General features: G+C 38.8%; 1 protein-coding gene across 2 annotated transcripts in view; it reads right to left on the bottom strand.

Annotated features, from left to right (window-relative positions):
• Positions 1-540: 540 nt before the first annotated feature.
• MTHFS (methenyltetrahydrofolate synthetase) overlaps positions 541-26,984 on the bottom strand; it is a 47,668-nt gene continuing 21,224 nt past the window's right edge. For both annotated transcript variants that reach the window (XM_014852361.3, XM_070497373.1), the window contains exon 3: positions 541-5,557. In XM_014852361.3, the coding sequence (XP_014707847.1) occupies positions 5,325-5,557 (233 nt within the window). In that variant the 3' untranslated portion in view covers positions 541-5,324. The remainder of the gene's footprint in view (positions 5,558-26,984) is intronic.

Genomic DNA, 26,984 nt, shown 5'->3' with positions numbered 1-26,984 from the left:
AATAAAGATTGACACCGCCCCTTACTCCATCTGCACATCAGAAGGTCCCATGACAGGTCAGTACGAACCTGTGCTGGGGCAAAATAGCTGTTGGATAATGTGGGAGAGTGTGTTTAGCTGCTTTCAGCATATTGAGACGTACTGTGGTTTTTATACATTTCGAGGCACATGGATTTACCTATTATACTATGTAGTTTTTACTAAACCAACCCCCCAAAATGGATAAGTGGCTTAAAAAGATTCTTGCAAAGAAACAGCCAAGCAAAGATAATTCTAATAATACAAGCACAAGTGAGCAACAATAGCTGATACTTTTGTTCCTGGTAACAGCTATTCATCAGCCATACAACAAGGAAAATACAGTAAGATTTGCCAAGAACGAGCATAAAAAATTTGAAGTTATCACAAAAATATTTTGAAGTAGGGATATGTGCTCACCATGATTAATGATGAATCTTGCTCTTCACATGCACAATGAAAAGTGTGAAGCCTTCACAATCAGCAGAAGCTACAGATCCAGAAGATGAAGACAAACCTCCATAATGTTATCAGTAATATTTAATATCATAAAATACTAACTCTAATATATCTTAAATTTTACTAAATATAATCATAAATGCTTATAAGTCTTTAATAGCAAAAAACCAAAAGCAGTATACCATTCAGAAAACATTTATTCTTCCTGCCATGGAAATATGCATGATATACTTGTGAAACAATTTAGGGAAAAAAATGTGATGCATCTTTTTGGTGAGGAAGTACCACCAGATAACACGTAGAAAACACTGACAAAAATCTCAAGAAATAAGTACAGGAATAAATTTTTCAGGGTAGGAGTTTGGATAAAAGGACAGATGTTTCCAACATGTTCCAGTTTACAGTATCACTACAACAAGAAAGATATTAGAGATATTAAAGTAGTGGAGGAGATATATACTTCAAAATTAATTGACTTTAAAAAAAAGTTGTTTTTGGACAAACTATTTAATTCTAACCCCTAATGGAATGGAAATTGACTGGAATTTTTTAAAAGGAGGAGGAGGGTGGATTCCATGCTAAAGGACTCAGCAATAATATCGTTACATAATTTACAGACAAGAAATGCACCACATGCTGAGGGTAGCACTGAACTTTAAAAAATTAAAACCCTTAAGATATAGAAGAATATTTACAGTATTTTATAATATGATAGGATGTATCCATGAGAAACATTTTGATCCACCAAAATTTCTCTGATTATGTCAAGATAAAACACTTTTTAAAAAGCCATTAAGTTTAAAGGTGAGTTTTGCACATATTTTTCACACAAAGGTGAGTGTCCCAAATTTTCTGACCTTTCTGAGATTATAAATAGCCACCAGCAAATTGCTACCTAAGCAAGTATTTCCAAAAACAAATATACTTAATTTGTATCTTTAGGGTAAAAGTCATGTTTCCTCAGTAAGACAGAAAGGAACTTCTTTCAGAAAGAGACTTGTGATGTGCAGAGAGCAGACTGAAAATGGTTATTTGGAAATGTTTTCATCACTATATGATTATGCTGCCAAAAACTATGCAGGACACCTATAAACACTTCCATATCTGCACAACTAAAATACTTGAAAGCAGAATTTTTCTAACTTGGTTTCTCTTTCAAGGAGTTTAATAAGGTTTGAACCCATTTGTTAACAAAGTAACTGTGTAACATCTTCTGATTAATGTGCAAGAATGAATGATTCACATCAAGAAAATGGATATTTACTAGCCTGATTTCAATTTTAAAAACTTTACAAAATTGGTAGATAGAATTGAAAACTTTAGTAAATGTAGTACTGCTTTCATTTGGATCTGCTTATCTCTAGAAGGTAGCTTTTTCAGCTATAATTATAAGCCCTTAAAAGCAAATATTGAAATAAACTTAAATTAGAATCAGACTTTTGAATCATTCAAAAGAGGTTAAAGCAAGGTTTTCAAAAACAATACATTTTAAAAAATCTCCATCACATTGCTTTCTCCTTTGAAAATTAAGTAGATTATAAATTATAGAAAACATATTCTGGCTCTCTAGGGCTGCAGGATACATAATGTCCTGTACCTGAGGCCAACGCTGCCAGGATGCTCGGGGGAAGTGGCTCTGTTCTCATCTTTCAATAAAACTGTTGGTCTAACTCAAAAAAAGAAAAGAAAATACATTGTTTCAATTACCTCATCCTTTTCCTTTTTGTGTATGTTTTCAAATGTGTATAAGATATTATTATTTAGAAAGAAATTTACTTACTTTTAAAGATATAAACAAACATCTATTTGGGATGGGTGCTCACAGGGATTAGAGACTTCCCTTAAAGGGCAGAGAGACTGTGACTGCCTGGGCAAAGGCGGGAAGATGACCACAAAGATGCAAAGAAGGAAAGCATCAACAAGGCCAGGTAGCACAGATAATGCAACACACACATACGGACTGGCCAAGGAAGGCAATGCAACTGCAGTAATGGAACACCTATTCTAGAATAATCCAATCCTGAGACAATGCTGAAAGGACACAGAATCTCATCAGCAAATAGCAACCAACATATAAACCAGCAAGTGCAAAACACAGGGCAACAAGCACACTGGTTCATTCCTTCATTAAGAACTTAGTGGCTATTTATTTTGTTCTAGGGACTCTGGTAGATAACGGAGTAAACCATAAATTTGGCAGAGACTTTGCCTTTGAGGAGGTCACAGCCAAGTGGAAGAAATAAGCAGGTAAACATATGAATAAATTGCAATGTGATTAACTCAATCTCAATGATCTCTGAAAGAAAAAAGAACAGGGACCAGGAACTGAGCTTCTACATGAAGCCACCCATGCCTAGACATATTTATTGATCTCCGAGTAGGACTTTGTGATTAAATGTGCACTGTTCTTATTGATATCTGTTAGAAGGACTAGAACTTCACATAGTTTACTTTCTACACAGTTCTTTAGAATAGGCAGCAATCATTGACATATCTTGGGGCTCCGATATATTTCCAATTTCCCAATACTAAGAATTGTTTCTGTTCAGATCTAGTTGCCATTTCTCGTCTACCTGAATAATCCCCTCACTTGAGACCCTCATGATGCTGGCTCGCTTCCTGGGGTCAAGGCCTTGTCCTCAGCCTCTGCTTATGACCCAATTAGAGTTACAGTATCATCATCACCTGCATCATTAGGGCTTTATCTCCTTTTCCAATACCCTCTGCACAATGACCACTGCTCACTACTGGTCATTAGGAAATGGCCTTCTTTCCAGGTGAGAGACCTTGTAGCCCTCTGACTTTCTTCAGTCTCAGCACCCTGGGTCTTCTTGCCAGTCCACTGTATTCTGTCTGCACTTGAGGAGCTGGGGAGTGATTTTTAAATGCTCTCCTTTGGTAAAATAACAGATAGATGTCAATGGTGCTTCAGTTTCCCAACCTGCAGCAGCTCAGGAATTCTCCTGTTTAACCATTTCAGACCAAGAGTCATGCCAGCTATACCAACGTTCACCTTAACCTTATGGTTGAAGTAACCCTTCACAACATTTCTAACCTGTACAGTCATACAATTTTATAACTTGCAGACATCCTGTTTCCCTGCCATTTCTCACTGCTCATATTATATTGTGAAAGTTTAATTTTAGCACAAGTGACATTTTTTAAGTGTTTTTGCTTTTGTGCATAAAACATCAAATCATATGCTATTATCCAAAGAATTTGGATTTGTGCTTCAAAGAAACACTTCTGAATGTATTCAATTAACTCATTCAAAAAAAATTTCAAACACCCACTCTATGTCTTGGTGTCTACTAAGCGTTAGAAATATAAAAATTATCCCTGCTCTTTGGGAGCTCACAGTCTGGTGAAGGCGACAGACATGATAATCAATAACTGATATGCAGGACCATATAACAAAGAGGACAATGGCCAGGGCTATTCAAACAAGTGAAGGAACACTGACTCTGCTTGGCAACGGAGAGGAAGACTTTACAGAAGACACGGCACTGGAGCGGAGTCTTGAAGGATAAACAGGAGTTTTCCAGATGAACAAGAGAGGAGACGGCACTGCAACCAGAGGAAAAAGCATGCTTACAAGGTGCAAAGAGCAGAAGCAGCCCGCAATGCTCAAGAAACTATGCGTACGTTTGTATAAGTGGTGCAGAAGAATACGGGAGTGGGGAGAGAAGAGGCCAGAAAAAGACAGATGGCAGACCTCGCTTAAGGGACTTTACACAAGAGAAGGCATGTCGCCATTACCCAGGAGGCTCTGAACAGCTACTGAAAGAGTCCAATCAGGGTGCTTTACAATCAGCTTCATGTTTTATAAGACCACTTTGACTGTAGTTTGAGAAGTTAATTGGAGAGGTCCAGACTGAGGGCAGGGAAGCCAGGGATGAGGCTCTTGCCCAGTTCAGCTTAGAAATGCTAAGATCCTGGGTAAAAGGAATGACAGGAAGACGGAGAGGAGAGAACAGAGGTAAGAGGTTTTTCAGAGGTAAAAATCAACAGGACCTGGTGACAGGCTAGACATGGGGTTTGAGCGAGAGAGCAGCATCGAGGAAGACTCCTGCATATCTGGTTATAACTAAATCTTCCCCCACAAAATTACCACTCTCTAGCTGTGATGCCATCTGCCAACTTTCAGCCCAAAGCAGATTTCATTTCCAAAGCAGAAACCACAAATAAACAAAAATAATTTCTAACTTACAGGAAAGCAGATCTCAAACTCATAAGTAACTGACATACAGAACAGCAGAGATGGGAACCAAACACTGGAATTAAAGTATTTAAATCATAAAAACATTTCAGTCAATTAACCACCAAAAGCTATAAAGTGTCAGACAGAAAATTTCAGGGTGAGTAAACGAAGTCATGATGAAGTGGTATAACATTCTTGGGGAACTATGTACGCAAAGCAAACACCAACAAATCAATTATTAATTGCTGAGTCTTCACACACTTGCCAGAGACTGAACAGGCATATGACAGGACTTAATGAAATAGTGTCCAAATCCGATAAGTTTACCTTCTCTCACACTCCGAGTTAGAGCCCAGTTCTTCATAAATATTTAACTTAAATTTCTAAACAGAAAGATCAACTTGTCACGTTAATATCAGGAAGTTAACCTGAAAATCATATAGTGATTGCCTCCATTTTAATTAATGTTCTACTATTTACACTTCTATTGATTTTTAAAGATAGTTTTATGTTAGGTATTTTATAATTATATTAAAAACAATGCAGTCCATATTCACATTAGAGAGCAATTTCAACTAATTTTTGACAACGGAAAATACACATTTTCCATACAAAACACTGATTATTTGGCTGCAGTCATCAGGACTTAAGATGCTGAAGAGTCTTCATAAAGGACTTCATCCACCTTCATGTCATTTTCGTCCACTGGGACCTGGACGCAAATTTGTTCTTTGAAAGCCAAGGCCAGGGTGTAGGGCTTCACTTCCTGGTGCTGCAGACAGCGCTTCAGGTAGGTGTCATAGTAGCCCTTGCCCCTCCCCAACCGGTTGCCATGCTTATCAAACCCAAGACCTGGCATGAGGATGAGATCAAGTCCCCCTGCAGAAAAGAGGAAGAAATTTACAAGGGTTAATGGTTTCTGAAAGAGACTGATGAGTCTGGGATCTGGTTTCTGTTTTTTAATAACATCAATTCTTTCTCTGATTTCTAAAGAAATACATGATCACTCTAGAAAATCCAAAAAGCATGGAGTCTGACAAAGAAAGAAATAAAAATGACTCAGGAACCCAGTAAGTCCATCATCTACCCTTCCATATCTATGTACAAAAATGCCAGATGCCCAGACCACCTCCACACCTAGTTAAAGAGAATCTCCAGGGACTGGGCCTAGGAACTTCTTTTTTTCTTTCTTTCTTTTTCTAAGCATCAAGGTGATTCTGCATACCTGCCAGGTTGGGAAGCCAATGTCACAGGATAATGGCAATTGGAGGAGTAGGAGAGGGTCAGAAAGAAGCCAGAAAGAATGAAGCTGTTCTCAAAGCTAGCAAGGAGGAAGAGGGCTAGCTGTCAAGAGAACCAATCTATCCTCATTATTTTCTCTCCTACTGGAGAGGCAAGACCAGGTTGTCAGGTTTCCCCAGATTCATGTGAGAGCAACCTTTGACCTACTCAGGGACTTTCCAGAGGTACAAGACAGGGCCCCATAAATGATCCTCTTGCTGGAACCCTCCCAGGGAACACAGGGACCAGAACTGGCCATGGCATCATCAGGACAAAGCAGGCTGCTAGAGCTCAAGGTGGAAGGCAGGGTCGTGGAAGCGATAAAAACCTGACCACAGTGAAAGGTGTAGGGGGAGTCCTATGAAGGCAATGAAGGCCATGAGGTAGAGGATCTCCATGGATTTTGTGAGGCCTAGGGAATGGTCCTCCAGCCCCTGGCAGGGAACATGGCGAACCAGCACTACTCAAGAGCCACATATATGTCCAGCCTAGGTGTGTCCTGTGACCTTCTCATCCTGGGCTTTGGCTGTCTTAGGGGCTTCTGGGTGACCAACAGTTTAGCCATGGACTAACCAAACCTACAGATTAGCCATGGACTTCCAGGATTTCTAGCAAGGCTATACCAAGGTTGGAAGCCATACATTCTCCAGAACACAGTGTTCAGAGAAGAGGTGTTCAGATTGCCAACTAGGCTGACCCCCACTAGCAGCAGCTATTCTGACTACCTGCAGAACTGCAAGGTGAACTCACCCTCTTTCTGGCTCCCATCACACACTTGTCAACCCATACTTGCTGAAATCCAGCAGAGTATGTCTCAGATTACAGTCATGACCTTCTCACATAAATCTGCTTGTTTATTCCAATCCCAACTTGCTAAACAGCCCTGATCACTGACCTTTACCCTTCCTCCCTGTCCCAGTCCTGCTCATCTTTCTCTCTTGGGATTAACAGTGGCTTGTCCATGTAGACTTTGCTCCCTCCATGTCCTCTTTCTCTTGCCAGAGCACACTCAGGCTTACAGTTCAGCTCTGTCTTCTGTACCCAGAACATACATGCACACAACCACACGCGTGTGCGCACACACACACCCAAACACACACACACACATCTTCTTCTAGGCTTCATGCCCCTTTACAGTGTGGCAAGGTGTTGTGTAAAGTCCTCTGGGATACAGAGTCCCTGCCCTTCAGAAAATGGAGTTCAGTTAACACAAATATGCACACGTGTAATATCCACTGCAGTCTCTGCCAATTGCTCAAAAGCAATAGAGACAGGAAGTACCGGAGACTTCAGCAGAGGGAGAGCCATTCTGGCTGGGTGGTCAGGGAAGGATCCATAGGGAACTTTGACTCGACCTAGGTTTTTAAGAATGTGTCAGAGTTGAGTCTGAGTATCTTTCAGAAACCAAGGGAAGGGGGCAGGAACAGAGTGATGAGAAGGAAACAGGGCCGAAGAATCAGGATGAGGAGTAGCAGAAGACATGAGTGCAGAGTTTGTCAGGTAGGGGTATGGAGATTTAGAATTGAATGCAAAGAGACCCCCACAACTCAGTAACAAAAAACCAAACAACCCAGTTAAAAAGTAGAAGAAGAACTTGAATAGATATTTCTCCAGAGAAGACATAAAAATGGCCAAGAAGCACATGAAAAAAACATTCAACATCACTAATCATCAGAAAAATGCAAATCAACACCTCAGTGAGATATCACCTCATACCTACTGGGATGTTCATTATAAAAAAAACAAAAAACAAAAACAGAAAATAATAAATGTTAGTGAGCATGTGGAGAAATCAGAACCTTTATGCATTGTTGCTGGGAATAAGGTGCATCTGCTATGGAAAACAGTATGGAAGTTCTTCAAAAAAACTAAAAATAGAACTACCATATGAGCCAGCAATCCCACTTCTTGGTATTTATCCAAAAGAATTGAAATTGGAGTCTTAAAAAGATACATGCACACCCAGGTTCACTGCAGCATTATTCACAATAGCCAAGAGGTCCGAACAACCTAAACGTCTATCAAGGGATGAATTAATTTTAAAAATGTGGTATATACAACAGAATATTATTCATCCAAGAGAAAGAAGGAAATTTTGTTACATGCTACAACATGGAATAACCTTGAGGACATCAGTTTAAGTGAAATAAGCCAATTGCAGAAGCACAAGACTGCACGATTCTTCTTATACGAGGTATCTAAAGTAGCCAAACTCACAGGAGCAGAAAGTAGAATGAAGGTTGCCAGAGGCTATGGGGAGGAGGAAATGGGAAGTTGCTATTCAATGGGATAAGTTTCAGTCACGCAAGATGAAAAAGTTCTAGAGATCTGCTATACAACATTGTGCTTATAGTTAACAATACTGTACTATACACTAAAAATTTGTTAAGAGCATAGATCTCATGTTACATGTTATTTACCGCAATTTTTTTAAAAAGGCAAAAATACCAAAAGGAAAGCCAGGAGAATAGTCAGAATTTCCACCAGAGCCAACACACAAGAAAGGGAAGGTAGAACTTCAGAGCATCCACCTGTAGGCAGCTGGTAGAAGAGAATGAAGAAAGGAAAAATGTAAGAAAATAACATTCTCAAATCCCTCAAGATAGAATTCATCTTGCTCCCTCTATTCTTGTTACTCCCTGTACTTTGATTGTAGCTCTCATTAAAGTCCACCTTGTACTATAGCCAACTGCATATGTCTCTTTCTGCCCCCCAGACAGAAAATTTCCTTGAGGGCCATAATGTTTTCCAAGTCATCCTTCATGATTGAATTTTAATAGAATTCTAGGCCAAAGAAACCCTGAAAGACGAGTATATTATCTGCAGAATGATCAATTCCAGCATGATATCCCTTGCCTTAATAACTCCATGGTATATAGGTTTGGATCAGGGAGGCAATACTATGGGACAAGAAAATGATAAAACTGTTACCTCGCACAGCTGCTAGTTCAAAATGAGCTCTACCACTGTTAGGCAAGAAAGAGAATGGCTTTGGGATTCTCAGGTGATGAAAGGCTGTGAAATGGCCCTTCGCAGGCAGGAGTCTTAACATTCTATTTGGTGGGTTGGGCCCCCTACCGACAGGATTGGCACTGCTGCTCCCTTAAACCATAGGGTCACCTGTTGCCCCTGGCTCAGGTCTTCAGAATCCCCTTCCTGGTCTGCTTCTGCTATTTGGTGGATCCAAGTGTTTTCCTTGCTTGACTACATCCATTTGTTGTCACCCCTGAAGTTCTTCCAGTGCCTTACCACCATCATCACATGCATACCCCTTCTCCTCCCTACATGCACACCTGGGGCTCTTCACACTTTCATAACACTGTGCTGGTTGCTTTCTCTCAGCAAAGGTGAAGGATCCACAGGGCTTGAAAATCATGTACAGGCTCAACAAGTTCCCCTTGCCCAGGCGCGTCCCACCTGAGCCTTCCCCACTAACAGAGGTAGACCTCAGACCCACCCTAACACACTTCAAGGTCAAAACTCAGTAGAGGGAACAAGAGACAAACTCTTGGTCCATGTACATGTTCTTTATAAGCCTCTATTTTTCAAATCACCAAAGGCCCATTAAAAGAAGACACTGACATTAGTACAACATGCAAGAAGAGTCAACCTGATTTTGTTTTCTCCTGTGTGCACTTGCTTCAGGGGCCCCTGCTAGCATACCATTTGACCAGCACAGTCAAAGAGCCCCCACTGCATCAGGATTGCAATCCATTGTTCAGAAAGAGTTCTCTAGAAGTCACAAGACTGGTCTGCAGAGTCATGGTTTGTTGGGTGTTTTTCCCCAGGTTTAGTTGGCTTTCTAATGTAATTCTGCACTCCCAAACTGCAAAGCTAACCTTCGGAAAGCTCACCCAGCATCACATACTGTATTTGCTCACCAACATCTTCTGTCTTTTCATTTGGTGCTGGTTCTGAAACACCAGTGCCCTCTGGAGGCAGTCTAGTGTGGTGATTAGGCACATGGGCCCTGAGGCTATTTCTTAGCTATGTGACCATGGGCAACCTAACATCCTCTCTGTGCTTCAACCTTCTCATCTGTAAGATGAAGCTAAAAACACCCGCTTCACAAAGCTGGTCATGTAAATTAGATTATAAGCTCCTCAGCACAGTGCTCAAATTATTCCATTTATGATAATTATTACATTTATTATGACAGCTTTTCTTTTTTTAATTAAGAAATGTCAGGCACTATTTCTTGAGCCAAGTAGCAGGGAAGATCTAGGAGCTTCTTCAGTGATTTTCAACTTCAAGTGATTTTTAACCAGAGCTTTTACAGCCTTGACTAAGAACTGGCTCTTACATGTTCTCTCAGCTCCATAATTGGAAGAAAACCAGAGGAGATGTTATAGAATAGGGGTTAGCAAACTTTTTCTGTAAAGAGCCAGAGAGTAAATCATCCAGTGTTTACAGGCCACAGGGTCTCTGTTACTACTTAACTTTGTTGTGTGGTATGAAAGCAGCCACAGATAAAACGTAAACAAATGGGTGTGGCTGTGTTCCAATAAAATTTTATTCACAAAAACAGGTGGTAGACCAGATTTGGCCCATGGGCTGCAGTGTGCTGATCCCTATTACAGGATATAAGGAAAGAGTTCCAAGAAGAGGGGAGCAGAAACAGTGTCAAAAGTTGGCAGAAAGGACAAGAAAGGTAAGGACAGGAAAATATCTATTAGATTTGGCAACAAGGGAATCACTGGGGTAAGGATCATTTAAGTGGGGAGATGAGGACAGACACTGAACTGCAGAATCTTCGTTAACCAAAAAAAGCTTAGGAGCTAGCCCTGAAAGAAAATGAGGAAAGAGGATTCTATAAATGCCTTTACTTATTCCTGAGACTAAAAGTACTACACCAGGCACTGAAGATTCAGTTCACCTTCACAAAACATCCTTTTAACTCTGGCCGAGGAGGCAGCAGCTGGACCACAGACACCTCTTAGGATGCTCTGAACTCAGACTCCCCATCCTGGGCTTTTCAGAATATAGTCTGTTCATCCAGTAGACTATACTGCAGAGAAGGCTGAAAATAACGAGCACTGGAACCCAGGAATTATCTAGAGCTTTTTAACTCTACTTTCAAGATGTGCTGTTCATAGACTTCTATTTCTTTCTCCTTCCTCTTCTAACTCAAATATTATGGCCATGTCTCCCACAAACTCCTCTTCAGGAATGTCATGACTGAATGCCTCCTTCTCCAATTATCCTGCCTGGGCTACCGCCAAAATGCTCATCTCCACTTGTTATTCTGAATGTGCCATTTCTCCTGCAAGTCCACCTGGTTATCCCACCTCCAGGCACTGTTGGTCCCAATCCATCCTAATATTCAGCTTTCATCATGACTCCTCCTTGCTCAAAAACTGTTGGTCAATCACAATCTCTTAAAGATAACATTCACCTTCCTTAACTGAGTATGCAGGACCCACTACCATCTCATCCCAATTATGTTTCCAATATTATTCCCACTAAATGTGGGCAACCTGAGTTAAACTGATGGATTCATTGTCCTATAGATCTGCCCCATGACTTCTTCCCAGCAAGTCTTTGCTCCTGCTATGCTGTTCTCTATGTCTATAGGGTCCTTCTAACCTTTTTATTAATGTGTCTAATCATAAGAGTTGTAACATAACAAACCTCAGTTAAACTTCCACCTGGTCCTCCCTGCCCATGCAGTTCAGTACAACCAACTCTTATCCTATACTGCAAGAATGCCCAGGGTCCATTAAGTAAGAGGAATCCTTTCCCCTATCTGCTGGGAACAGAGTTTTCATCTTTCCCCAGAGAGATGTTGAGCTCAGTTCTATTTACTATGAAAGGAAGAATGAGAGTAAAATATGGTCTCTTGACCATATTTATCTTAGCTTCCCGACTATATCCAACTAGTTACCTGTTCAGACCATCCCACAGGATATCTAACTCTTATCCAAAGTCCAGCTTCCAGAATAGGAGAGGAGAGCACAGAAGCTAACCTGTGTTAAGTACCTATAATGTGTCAGGCACTATTCTATACCCTAGAGATAGAAATATGAACAAAATCAACTGGTCAGTACATCTACCTGGTGAGGCAGGAGGACAAGGATTATTATCCCAGTTTCACAGATGAAGAAACTGATGTGCAGTGCTCAGAAAGGTCAAATGACTCCTTGAGGGCATTCAGCTCATAAGAGATGAAGCAGAGGACTTGCTGCCTAGGTGCATAATGATTCAGCAGCACACACTGCTCCTACTGCTAAAAGGTACAAGGGGGATTAGGCAAAGAATGGAGGAAATATGGCAAGGGAAAGTGCCTTAGAGGCAGGAGAGCAAAGGAGCTGAGTGTGCAGGCTTCAAGAGAGGCTGCCTGGGTCTGAATCTCAGCACTGCCACTTATTAGCTATGAAACATCAGTCAAAATTGCCTTCACCTAAAATCTAAGATAGATAACCATATTATGATGTAAAGAGTCTCTAAGCTATTAATAGCAAATGTCAACTTAATCAATTGCTGCACGCAGACTCCTTAGGCCATGTGACTGATTATAGAGAGACAGGCACTTCCATCAAACATGCTTCTAAAACGTGAAGAAGCTGATATCCTAACATAAAATACAGAACCAATAATTCATGATAACGCCTGTGGCAGAACTCTCAAAAATCAATACCATATACTTTGAACTCATGGTTGCCTTGGAAAGAACCCTTGAATCACTCTTCATAGTAAAACAGCACAGAGCATACAAGGTAATAAACACAACCATTTATTTATGTGATTACAATCATAAAATACATTCACCTTCTAATTATATTAAAAATTGGGTTTTTAAAAAACATATTTACCTGAAAATCCATAATCCTCTTAAGGAATATTCAATTAAACCACCTCACTTAGATGCTAATTTTTTAAATTACATTGTAAATATACCTTCACTCTTTCTGCTTTCTTTGGTCACAATGTATTTATTTTGGCCATTTGGGAATTTCCATGTAGAATCAAATACACTGTAGTAAAAATCATCTATTAAAGACACAATTATCATGTGATTGATCATTTCTGTGTTGTTATTATAAAATCCATTCTTTTTACACAGGTCCTACGATTTGTGTCAAAATACTGGGACTGTATTTGTGGCAAGAGCACTGGGGACAAGTACCTCACACCATGTAAGGTAGCCATTTCCCTAGTATCCCCAAGTATGACCGGTCACTCCACTAATCAGCTAATGAGGTGTTCAAGAATATAAGACAATCTCTGCATGCCTTATATTTGAAACCTAAGTGTTTATGAGTTCAAGGCTTTGATTCGACCCTGTGAACACTGACTGTGTTTACATCAAGAAGTAGGAGATGACAGGAATTTAGATTCTAGGTAAAGCTGAAAGCAAAGAAATAAGAAACATGAATAGTATTTGTTGACTTAGCTGCTGAGGATCTCTCCAACAGCATCCTCCTCCTACCTAACCCAGAGACGGAGAAAAATATCAAGGACAACAGGACAGAAGTCAAGTTAAGATGGATTATAAAGACCAATCACCCTTCTACCTATAATACTGGTAAAACCTTATAAGGATATCTCAGGAAGGATCCAAAATAAACTGGCAATAGTGGTTGGCTCTGGAGAAAGGAACTGGGAAACAGGAGGAGTCGGATGAGAAAGATACCTTATACTTTCACTCCATCCTTTTGTACAGCTTAAATTTTTTACTATGTGTATATATACATATGTGTGTATATAATCAAAATATTTTTAACTCTTTTAAAATAACCTTCTAGAATTTCAAGGACAAGAGCCTTGGAGGCAGAACAGCATTGCAGTTGAGTGTGCAGGCCTCTAGAGAGACTGCTTGGGTTTGAATCCCACAACTATCATTTACAAGCTAAGAAACATTAATCAAGTTACTTACCCTCTTCTAAAACTCATTTTCTTCTCCGTAAGATGGAAATACTACTACTATGTACTTTAATAGAGTGACTAAAATAAACAAACGGAGGTATGCAAGATCTCTAGGAAGTGTCCAATCAATGCTAGCTGTTGTTACACTTAAGGGTATGAATAATACTTAGTCTCTTTCTGTTGACTCTGAAAGTTATTTCTTTTTGAGTAATCAAAAAAGTCCTAACATTAACAATCCAAAAGAGTTAAATCATGCAGATTTCCTATTAGCCCAAACTACCTGCAAGGGTGAGTGAGACTCTCTACTGTCACCTGCTATCAGCTAGAAACATGCAGGCCAGAGACCTCCATAAGAGACTGCTGGAGCCCTGAGCAGAGCAGGGAGCCACGATGACTCTCTGAAATATACAGTCTCGGAAATGGGCGTTATGGAAAGGAATCCCCTCTATGACAAATGGCCATTCCCTTTACAAAGGATCCTTTGAGGAGAATCTGTTTACAAACCAAGGAAAAGGGAGTCACTCTTTTACAACCCCTTTCAGCACTTAAAAGCCATAAGCTAGAAACTGTGCTAATGCACTTCACAGATACGACCTCATTTCATCTCCCCAACAGTCCTATGAGGTAGATATTATCATCCTCTTTTTTCAAATGGGAAAACCAAGGGTCAAAGAGATGATGTAATTTGCCCAAATTCATACAGCTAGTAATTCAAAGAGCTGGAATGTGAACTTTAATTTCCCAGCATCTGTGAAGTGTGGAAGCTCTTTGTTTCTTGACTGGAGAAGTAAAGCAGACAATGAACGTGCTAGTCACCTGCCTTGGTCAGGGGATCCGTCAAACTGGACAAAACATTCTATCAGTCAGGTCAGGGCCACAGTCAGGGCCACTGTGAGGGGCAGATGACACACTCAAATTGGGAAGTGAGAACAGTTTAATAATGGAATGATTCAAAGGGTAGGCAGGGCTGCAAGTAAGCAGTAGTGGTAGTGCAGTCCCTACAGCAGTAACTACTGGTGAGCCTGGACAATTCCCAGGCCTAAAGGGGCAAGGGGTCAGGGTGGGGAGGGCAAGGTTACTGACACCAAAAGAGCTGCAATTAGAGGGACTGGCTGACAGGAGTGTGGCTCTTGGTAGACGATGCACCAAGGGAGGGGGACAGCAGGGGAATAAAAACCCCAGCTTACTCTCCCGCATGCTTGTGTCTCCACTGGTGCCTATCATTGGCTGAAGAACCAGAAACCAGGGTGAGGGCACCTATTGATATAGTCCACACAGGTACACCTTCCCAAGTACCAAGCAAGTGGAAAAGGTGAACACTGAATCTGGAAGGGCCAAGTGAAGGGATCCAGCAAAAGATTTACATACGGCTATTATCAGTGGTTACCTCCAGGTTTGGGGATTTGGGCCTATTTTTTATTTCTCTTTTACTTCTTCTTTATAACTCTCTGTATGGCTTGAGTATATCTTATCTTTATAATCAGAACAAAGCTATTTTCCTTTAGAAAATTCATCTTTATGAATACTCAGAAAAATTTCCAGTCTTCTTTTGAAGATGAACTTCAAACATGTTAGTTATTTTCTTAAGTGTTCCTTATTATGTCATAAGGCTAGCATGGTATATAGAAAATACAGTCATCCCTTGGTTTCAGCGGGGGATTGGTTCCAGGATGCCCACGGATGCCAAAATCCACAGATGCTTAAAAGTCCCTTATATAAAATGGAGTAATATTTGCATATAACCTATAAACATACTCCTATACACTTTAAGTCATCTCTACACTACTTATAATACCTAATAAATGTAAATGCTATGTAAACAGTTGTTATACTGTATTGTTTAGGGAATAATGACAAGAAAAAAAGTCTGTACACGTGCAGTACAGACGCAACCATTCTAAGCCTTTCAATTCACAGTTGGTTGAATCTGTGGATGCAGCCCCAGCAGATATTGAGGACTGACTTCAACTCTAAAATTGTAAGTCAGCAGGAAATTATAATTTGACTTACATTATTTTCTTAATTATCATCATCATCACCATCACTATAAACAACAACTACAACTGTCTCCTATATTAAAAATAGCAAGCTAGGTGCTAAAGACCAAAAAAAGCGGTTAAGTAAGGGTCCCAACACCTTACTGTAGGGGTTGGCAACAACCTACAGCCTACAGGCCAAATCTGGCCTGTTGCCTGCTTCTGTAAATAAAGTTTCAATGGAACACAGCCACACTCTGCTTTCATACTAAAATAGCAAAGTTGAATCGTTGTAACAGATATTGTATGGCACACAAAGCCCCAAATATTTACTATATGGCCCTTTACAGAAAAAGTTTGATAAGGCCTGCTTTAGAGTATCTACTATAGGTTAAAAAAGAAAAAAAGAGAGAGAGAAAGAAACTGTACTTCAGCTTATCCTACCTTAGCAGATATTGACCAAAATAAATCATATTGGAAAAAAAGAATTAAACTGTCGTTATTGCAGGTATGCAAAAATGCTTTGCAGAAAATAGGATCAGCAGCAGCAGCTTTACTCAAATGGTATTTTCTAAATGTTACATTTATTTTGGCTCTGAGTTTGTGATACTTTTGGTGTTGTTAATAAGCTGATAGACCTAAAAACGTTCAATAAAATTGAGAAGAAATTATAGAACTTCCTGAGATTTTTCACTAACCTTAGGCAATTTCTGGTTGTCTGATTTTCCTCATCTGTAAAATGGATGGATAGAATCCTTCAATTTCTCAGATTTCTTTAGATTCAAAGCTCAGTGATTCTGAGAATTTTAAGGTCAACTCCTGCGTATCTATGTCACATAATCAATAAGTAAGTTAGTCACAAAAAGGCCAATACTGTATGAGTCCACTTATATGATGTATCTAAAATAGCCAAATTCACGGAAATGGAAAGTAGAATGGTGGTTGCCAGAGGCTGGTGGGAGGAGGAAAAGGAGAGTTGTTTAATAGGTATAGAGTTTCAGTTTTGCAAGATGAAAAAGTTTTGGAGATCTATTTCACAATAATGTGAGTATACTTAACAATATTAACTACACAGTTAAAGATGGTTAAGATGGGAAATTTTATGTTATATGTTTTTCCCACAATAAAAAAAAAGAATGAAAGAAAGAACTTAGGCGTTGGGGTAAATTTGGTTGAGTCTGGCAGGCAGCCCACGCTATAGCACAGGTTAATATGAGGTTATGCTCAAGAAAGAAAAGAAAAGCCTGGTTTACTCTTGAAAGCATTGAAGAACAATTTCTTCACATACAGAAATATACGGGTGCTTCCAGAGCTATTTCTATTTTTCTTACTTTTTAGAAGATGAGCTCTCAAACTTATTATTCTAAATAACTATAGCACTGCATGATTCCCTAAGCCTTAAGAGCTTAGAAAAATGGAAACCTCCCTGGCTTCCATCATTTGTTTTACCAAAACATTAAACAAGCACCTGAAAGTCCTGCAAACTTTCTGGGTCAGTACATTAACTAAAATAAAATTACACAGCACGTTATATATCTTTTGCTTGTTCTCTTCTTATACGCTTAGGAGGACTCGAGCTTGGCTGATATGAGCCTTGTGCCATCTAGAACAAATTCTATTACTGTAAGCCTGAGATAAAGTAACCTATTATTTTCAAATAATAGTACCCGGTTTTTATACAATGTCTTGTTCCAATGAGTTCCAAGTCCTTTTTTTCAATCCAAATATCCTTGTTATCTGCTTCAATAAGTCTTCTTCTGGTGGAGGAGAAATTGCTCTTGAAACCTTTAATGTTCCCTAAAACCTGTTAGAGCAGCTTGACAGGAAAAAGGAAACATAAAAAAAAAGATTCTGAGGATTGGCAGCTCAATCAAAATTCAGGGGAGTCAAATTAATAAACAGCACTACTAATAACTTACTATATGGAAAGCCCTGTCCAGGGAACTGCAGAAGACACAGAGATGAGTAACAATTCATACCCTCTCCGATCTAACAACCTGGGCAGCTAGAAATACACTCAACAAGTTGTGTGTGTGTGTGTGTGTGTTAATTAAACAACAATTAAATAACTGTAATAAGGGGCAAAGTAATGTAAGTGACAACGTGAGAAGTAAAAAGGAGGAAAGTTGTATTCCATAGAGAAGCGGAGTAAGTCCAAGAAAACCCCACCAAGGGGGTGGCCTATTGTATGAGCAATAAAAGGATGAGTAAGATCTTGAAGGGTCAGGATAGAGAGGCAGAAATGGAGTAACAGAAATAAAAATAAAATGAGCAAAGGCATGTATTTGGGAAAGCATGGAGTATGTTCAAGGCCACTGATTGGTTCTCTTTGGAAGGACTTACAAAAGAAATAAAAGCAGGATGGCTGGAAGAACACATTCAGACATGTTGAGAAGTGGCTCTAATGCCAGGGTAAGAAATCTACTTAATTCTGCAGCTTGAGACAGCAAACCCCTTGGTTGGCCTCTGGGAGGAAAATGAAGGAAAGATCAGTGACTTCAGAGAACCAAGCTGAGTCTCCAGGAAAATCAGAACTCCACTGGCATACAGGAGAGTCATAGTCATCTTCAAGATTCCAGGAAAAAGAGTGAATAAATCTTTTCTGCCATTTTAAAAAAAACTCTACATAGAATATTCCTAGTTAAGCAGTTTTGTTCCTCATAAAATTTGTTACAAAACTGCCCGCTCTTCTCATATGCTACCAACAATACATAAGGAGGACTCCTGAGAAGGTCCTTCCCCACAGAGTCTCTGGGCTACAAACAAGTCCCTGGACTCTGGACACCAGGGTTATATCTCCACTTATCCATCTAGGAAACTGAATTTCCTGTAAAGCTTTTTAAAGTCTTTAGAAGGGGTATTACAGAGGCATTCCTTTGTAGTAATAAAACTGTTCTGTATTTTGATTGTTGTAGTGGTTACATGAATTCATACATGTGACAAAACTGCACAGAAATATGCACACACACACACACACACATAAATAAGTACATGTAAAAACTGGTGAAACATTAATAAGGTGGGTAGATTGCACCAATGTCAATGTCCTGGTTTTGATACTGTACTACTGTTGTGTAAGATGTTACTATTGAGGGAACCTGCGTGAGGGGTATACAGGACCTCTCTGTACTATTTTTGCAACTTATTATTTCAAAATAAAAAGTTTTAAAAATCTTTAGAAAAACATCTCATCATGTGACTTCCAACTCAAAAAGTCTAAAACTAAACTAGCTCTAATCTGCCCGCAATCTTGCCTTCCTTTGTTTGACCTTAAACTCTAAACATAATAACCTGTGCACTGCCTGCCCCGACAAATTCGCTTTCTAGGCTTCCACATGCATGTCCTACCTTTTGAGTCTCTGTACTTATGTAATTCCTACCCTTCCTTTATGACTCAACCCGTGGATACTTCCTTTACCTTCACACCAATGTACACAGGCTCTTGCTTTTCCAAAATCCAGTAAGCACTGGTGTCAGGGAGGTAAGTGCTTATCATATGCAGCCTGAAAGGTTCCCACCTGTACAATAAAGATTAAATGGCCCATATCCTTTCTACAAGCAGGCTTTGATAGGTGGAGTCAGCTGATTAAAGGAAGGATATTTTTCTGAAACTGGTATTTTGCCCATTTCATATCTTTGACGAAAGCTGCTCTTAAGTGTTCCTCCAGCTTCTTTGCCCTGATTTCTCATAATGTAGAACAAACTACACGTTTCTATTACTTGGTGTATTTATTGGGAAAGATTACAGATTGCTTTATAGTATTTTCTGACATAGGTGGAACTGAATGATTTATATTATTTCTCCTCAACATAACCAATTAGGCTGAGCAGAGACGGGTATGGGGGTTATTCTATTCACCATATACAAGTACTGATGTTACAGCCATAGTCAGTATGAAGAACAGGACATTACATCAAAAGTCACTTTTCATCCAATAATTCTACACTCAGGTAACAAAAGCCAACTGTTTTCAATTCATTTCACTCAATTATAATTATAATCCAAGAATCTAACATCTTATTCACAAAGAATTTTTAAATATATATACCTGCCCAGACAAACTGAACAGCATCTACTTCTCTTCCTCCCAAATATAACTTCTACATTAGACTACACAGTTTTTCTTCTCTGTGATTTTGGTGGCTGCCTTTTACCAGTTTTTTAGAGAGGTGGTCTTTTAGAAACAAGAATACCTAGGTTTCAGCCTCACACTGTGTGACTGTGACTTTGGACAAGTTATTTCCCCTCTAGACCTTTCCCCTCACCTGCAAAATGAAAGGATTGACGTAGATGATCTCCAAAATCCCTTCCAGTTCAAATAATCCCCAGTATGCTAATTAAATGACCAAAGGACACAGAAACGCGGGAAACTGCGGACAAAACCACCGCCTCTGACTAATAAATTTGTAAAACACTGACATCTGCTGGAAATTGGGAAAACTACTCAGCCCATCTAAGAAAGAGCAACCTTTAAAAACCTCTTCTGGCAGATGGCCGACAGGCACATGAAAAAATGTTCAACATCACTAAGTATTAGGGAAATGCAAATTTCCAATGAGATAGCACCTTACACCTGTCAGAATGGCTACAATTAACAAGACAAAAAATAACAAATGTTGGAGAGGATGTGGAGAAAAGGGAACACTCACACACTGCTGGTGGGAATGCAAACTGGTGCAGCCACTATGAAAAACAGTATGGAGATTTCTCAAAAAATTAAAAATAGAAATACCATACAATCCAGCTATTCCACCACTTGGTATTTACCCAAAGAACTTGAAATCAACAATTCAAAGAGACTTATGCACCTCTATGTTCACTGCGGCATTACTCACAATAGCCAAGACGTGGAAGCAACCCAAGTGCTCATCAACTGCTGAATGGATAAAGAAGATGTGGTATATATATGCAATGGAATACTACTCAGCCATTAAAAAAGACAAAATCATGCCATTTGCAACAACATGGATGGACTTTGAGGGTATTATGTTAAGTAAAATAAGCCGAGAAAGACAAACACTGCATGATTTCACTCACATGTGGAAGATAAGCAAACACATGGAGAAAGAGAACAGATCAGTGGTTACCAGAGGGGAAGGAGGTTGAGGTGGTGGGTGAAAGTGGTAAAGGGGCACATATATATGGTGACAGATAAAAATTAGACTGCTGGTGGTGAGCACGATGCAGTCTATACAGAAATTGATAAACAATAATGTACACCTGAAATTACACAATGTTATAAACCATTATGACCCCAACAAAAAAATTGAAAAAAAAACCTACTCTTGGATACCTCCCTTTGAAAACATGTTATCAAGGATGCATTTAATTTTACAGACTTAAGAAAATTTTGAAAAAGATAACTAAAATTACTTCAGGGACTTCTTGTTCCATTTGGAAAGTTGAGCCTATGTTCCTATGCAACAAAAATAACCAGCTAGAAAATATAATGGAAAAAAATTCCGTTCACAATAACAACAAATATTAATTGATGAGGAATACACTTAACAAGAAATGTGCAGAAACAACATGACTATAAACACAAACTTCTACACAGGAACACAGAAAAAGCCTTGAACAATCAGGGAGGCTGCCATATTCCCAGAAAAGATTGAATGTTATAAAGAAATCCATTTCCCCCAAACTAATCTAAAAATTTTATACAAATCCAACCAAGATCTCTAGAGGATCTGAGGGGAGAAATTGACAATTTTAAAGTTAATCTCAAAATGAATATTTAAGAATAGTCAGCTAAATTTTTAAAAATAAGAATAATGGGGCACGACTTATTCTACCAGGTATTAAAATGCATTTAACAGCCATTATACAGCTATATTAATCAAAATACCATGGCACTAGTGCCAAATAGGCAAACAGATCAATGGCAAAGGCTAAAACATCCAGAAACAGACCCAAATAAGATTTAGTACATGAAAATGGTGGCATTTCAAACTAGCAGGGAAAGGGTAGATTATTCACTAAATGGTGTTGGGACACCTGGCTATCATTTACAAAAAGTTAGATTCTTTCCCCATCATCAACACATATTCAAAAAGGATTAAGATTTGAATATTAAAAAACATAAAACACGAGGATAAAATGAAAGTTTACAGATTCTCAAGAACAAAGAAGGACTCCCTAAAAATGAAACCAAAGGCAGAAATTATAAAGGAAAATATTGATGGATTTCATTAATAAAATTTTGAAACATCAGTATCACCGCCAAATAAAAACATACACAAAATTAAGAAAATAATAAAATGGAAAAAAATATTTGCAGCATACATGACTCATGGTTAAATTTACTATTATAAAGAAATGTTACCAACCATAAAGAAAACGACTACAAAAAATAATAATAAATTCCTCAAAAGAAATGGGGCACAGAATCGCATGTTATAAAAGACAAATTAGGCTAAAAAACATATAAAAGATTATATATTTTGACTTTTTCCATAATGAGCACACATTAACCATTCTAATTTTTTAAAGAAGGAGGAAATTAAAACAAAATTGAGGAATTACTCTATGGTTAATTCTTCAAAACAAAACCAGAAACAATGATAGGTCAAAACTAAGTTATTTCTATGGTTGAAAATTCAAGCAGCGAGGGTCATAAGATGCCCCAAATGAATTTCTTCTGAGATTGTTCCCAACATTTTCATTCTATCAGTGAGGTTTCCTGCTGCTTTGCACTTTTTTTGAGAAACTTAATAGAAGGGATATATTTCTTCCTGATACAACCTCATGGCAAACTACTATTTGTACTTAAAGACTTGGCTCAGATACAACTGCCCTTCCCAAACACTTTCAGGCAAAGAGAACTCTCCGTCCCAGGTCCCCAGAGCACTCTGGGCACTTCCTATTGTGATCATTATCACCAGGATTGAAATCATTATTTTATGTATAATAGTAATCATCATTATCACGATCATCATCAAGTACTTACTACGCAGTCGGCATTGTACTAAACACTTTATATAAATTTCCTTAGTTAACCTTCGTAACAATACAGTTAAGACAGATATTATCTCCATTTTCAAATAAACGAACAGAGACAGAGAGATTAAAGGGTTTACATATGTCCATTCAGCTACTATGCAACAGAACCAGTAATTAAATCCAGCTCCATCTGAGACCAAAACCCCCATCTTAACCACTTCTCATCCTCCCTCTCCACACAGCTACCTTCCCCCAACAAACTGAGCTCTCTGTAGCCAGAGATCACTGCCCCTTAGACATTTTTTCCTTTCCATGGCATCATATGGGGTCTGGCACATAACAGGTGGTCATGAGTATGCATGCATTCACTATTTCATTCATATGTTCATTCATCAAGGGAAAGGTCAAAATACTCTTATATGATGGTGGTGAGCATGTACAGTGGCATAGCCTTTTTTGGAAAGCAATATGAAAATACCTATAAAAATTTAAAATCCATAGCCATTCCACTGCTAGGAATTGATCCTATGGATTTATTTGTATAAGTATGTAAAAATATATCAGGATGTTCTTTATATCATTGTTTGCAATACTTAAAAAATGGAAGCAACCTAAATGTCCGTCAACAGAGGATTGGTTAAATAAACTAGAGCACATCAATGCTACACAAAGATTTAAACACTATGGTAGATCTACATGTGCTACTATGAAAAGAATTCTAAGGTTTATTAACAAGTGAAAAAGCAAGACGTAGAGTAGAATGTAGAGTATGATCTTATCTGTATAACTGTTTTAAAAGCATGAACACACAGAGATCTAGAAGGATACTCAAGCGTGTTAACAGTGGTCACATTTGGGGACCAGGAAGAAGAGAGGTAGGGTTAGTCTTCTACTTTTTATTGTATGACCTTCTAAACCACGGAAATTATTTACCATAGGCAAGTAATTACTTTTATGAATGAATACATGAATTGTTGCTCTACTATTTGGGGATTTTTCTTTCTTTCTTTGGTTTTTAAACACCACACAACACAAACTGAGATGAAGTACAGTTAACTTGGATTAGCCAAGATAGCTAGCTCTGTATCAATCACCTTATATTCTAGTTTTTTCATTCAAAGACCATCTCCTTTTCTTAAGGATTTGGCAGCTTGTACATAGATAGGCCTCCTTCCCACCACCAAAAACAAACAAATAATATAAGTAAAATCATCCCTTCCTTCAATATTGTTCATTTTATTTGTTAAACCTACAAAGGTTATGTGAGAGAGGCAAGTCTTACCTAGAGCAGCTGGTTAAATCTGCTTTTATTTATGGTTTATCACTAACTATACATGTAGTTGAAAATACAAAGTCAATAATTACTCTTGGAAGGAGAGATTGGAAAAGCGGACGGGTGAGTGGCAGGACAAGTTTTATATTTCTAATTTCCTACTCTCATCAATCATACCAGCCCTAATGAAAGACTATGTTGTCCAAAGATACCATTCTTTATTCCAGTGTCTTTTCACCATTTTATCCTGCCCTTTCTACAGCAAAAGCAGATGCACAAAAAAACTACCTTTACCTGTAGTCTCTTAACTCTAGTCTACTATTAATATCCATTTTCATATACCTAAAGATTCTGCTGTTTTCTCCTTTTAGATAACCTTTTCCAAATTTATATTTATAGTCTCTCTCCAGTTTTACAAATTATACTAATCTAAGAAATAATTTCAAAAACATATGACCTAGAAAAATCTCATCTGGAAAGCGAAATTAACCTTAGTCTGGCCTATATTTGTCATAAACCTCATCTTCTGGATACCAGGCTCCTGTTTGTAATCTTAGGGTTCACCCCACAACCATACTCTGATGACTCCTGAATCAATATCTCCTATTTCCTGACCTTCGGTATTGTTCTCTGTTCCCTTGGCAGCTACATATGTCTTTGTGCTCAAGTTCTATCAAATAGGATTTACAACATAGAAGGTTTTCTTTTTTTTCCTCATCACCCCCACTTTCCCCCTGCTGCCAGGAATGCAGAGCTGATAGCTGAAGCTCGGGATGCCATGCTGGACCATATGGCAGATGCATCAAAACTTGTTCCTGATGACTGTGGCCTCCATGACAGCCACTGACCACTGGTACTACTCCCAGACTTCTTTCCCAAGTAACCCACCGTCTCTTTGGGATTTTCTGCCATATCAGGCAAAACTAACTCTAACTGACAGGCTGAGCATGCCCTCCTCTTATCCACAGCCACAGCACGTAATGGCACCATGGAAGGGCACTGTGCCATCCTACAAACAGCATGCATTTGGGTAAAGCAGACCTGGCAGAAACTCCTGGCTCTGCCTCTTAACGGCAGTGTGCTCATAAATAACGCTCTGAGATTCACTTTCCTTATCTGTGAAAGTGGGATGGTACTGCTGTCAGGATGAATAATGAGATTACATATATAAAAGCATTCAGCATAATGCTTAGCATTTAGTAGCCACTCAAAGGGCAGCTGTTAACTGTTTACCAGCATCTCGGCCTCTGGATGTAAAGTTCCTTGGGAAACTGTTGCCTCACCTTCTGGACCCACTAGGTTTAAATCTCCAGAAACTGAGCTCTCATAGTCCTTTGCATACTTTATAGTGTCTCTTCTAAGAGTCTAAAAAACTTGACTCATAACTATAAGCAGGTCCCAGGCTATGCCAACTTACTTGGCACAGTGTCTGGCACACAGTAGGGCTCAGAAAATATTTGCTGCATAAATGAATGAACAAATAAAGCATTTTAGAAAGGAAAAGAAAAGGGCAGAGTGTGCATAATCGATCACTAGGCTCAGTTCCTGATTTTCACATGCCTAATTCTGATTTATTTGGGGCCTTAGGCGTACGGAATAGAGGGTGTTGTTAGGGCTGGCATTTATGGTTTCCTAGAGCAAAAAAAAACAAACACAAAACAGTTAATTGTTTAGTCCAGGCAGATTTCCAAATATTGTAACATGCTTTTGGTTTGTTTCAGGGAAGGGGTTCACAATGAAAGAAAATACTACAGCAACCTTTTGCAGATAAATCCAAAATGTTATCAATAATATAACTCCTACTTTTCACAAAGAAAATCTTGATTTGTAAAAGATACATAATTTTCACTACAAAGAAAGAAAGTAGAACTATACCTGAACTTATAAAACTGTCATTATTAAGAAATAAGTCAGAAAATTCAAGATAAGGACCTTAGCACACATATTTGATTTTCTACTTTCCCAGTGAAATGAACAAAGGAAAATAAACTTAGGAAAAAAAATCTATTAGCATTAAAAACCAGGGAAGGGTGCCACATTTATGTCTGAAACTCTAAGGTATCTCTATGAGATATAATTTAGGAAATAGGGAAGATGATAATAAATCACATGTTAAAGAAAAGGCTGACTTGGGAACAGCTAGAAGAAACCTCAGCAGAACCTCGGTCAAAACTGAGCCAGTGGAGCAGGTATGTTAAGTAAAGATGGGTCTCTGGGCAGCAAGCAGCCAGGAAGCAAATCTTGACCTTTCTGTGGCCTTGGATATCAAGCGCAAAGTCACAGTGAGGAAGATGGCCTAGGCCCTCATCCCGGCTTCCCCTTAGTGCAGTGTGCTAAGCACCACGTAGGTACAGCCACAGCTCCTAAAAATGGCTCCATAACATGAGCTTCTGCCCCTGCAAACGTGGGCTGCTACAACTATGCAGAAAACAAACTTTTTTTTTATTGCGGTATAATTGACATAACATTATATTAGTTTAAGGTGTACGACGTAATGATTCAATATTTGTATATATTGCAAAATGATCACCACAGTAAGTCCAGTTAATATCCATCACCATACATAGCTACAAAATTTTTTTTCTTGTGATGACAACTTTCAAGATCCACTCTCCCAGCTACTGTCAAATATGGAATACGGTATTATTAACTACCTTTAACTATCACCATTCTGGACATTACATTCCCATGACATTATTTTATTACTGGAAATTAAAACAAACTGCATACAGTGGCAAAGTTCACTCCAGCAGTTGCCTACAACAATCACTAGCTCCCTGTTCCCCTTAGTTCACATCTCAAGCAAAATAAACTAACAAATTTAAACTCTTCTTTCTCTATCTGGGCCTGAATAACAGAGCCCATCAGAAGTACCAACATGGGACAAACCTAAAATTCTTTCACATAGGTAGAGAGAAATATCACTGCAGTGTGAAGTTTCAGAAGTTTGAAAAAAAAGAAGGAACA

Source organism: Equus asinus, chromosome 2 (assembly GCF_041296235.1).
Source record: "Equus asinus isolate D_3611 breed Donkey chromosome 2, EquAss-T2T_v2, whole genome shotgun sequence".
Classification (NCBI taxonomy): Eukaryota; Metazoa; Chordata; class Mammalia; order Perissodactyla; family Equidae; genus Equus; species Equus asinus.
This window is presented reverse-complemented; position numbering and strand designations above follow the sequence as displayed.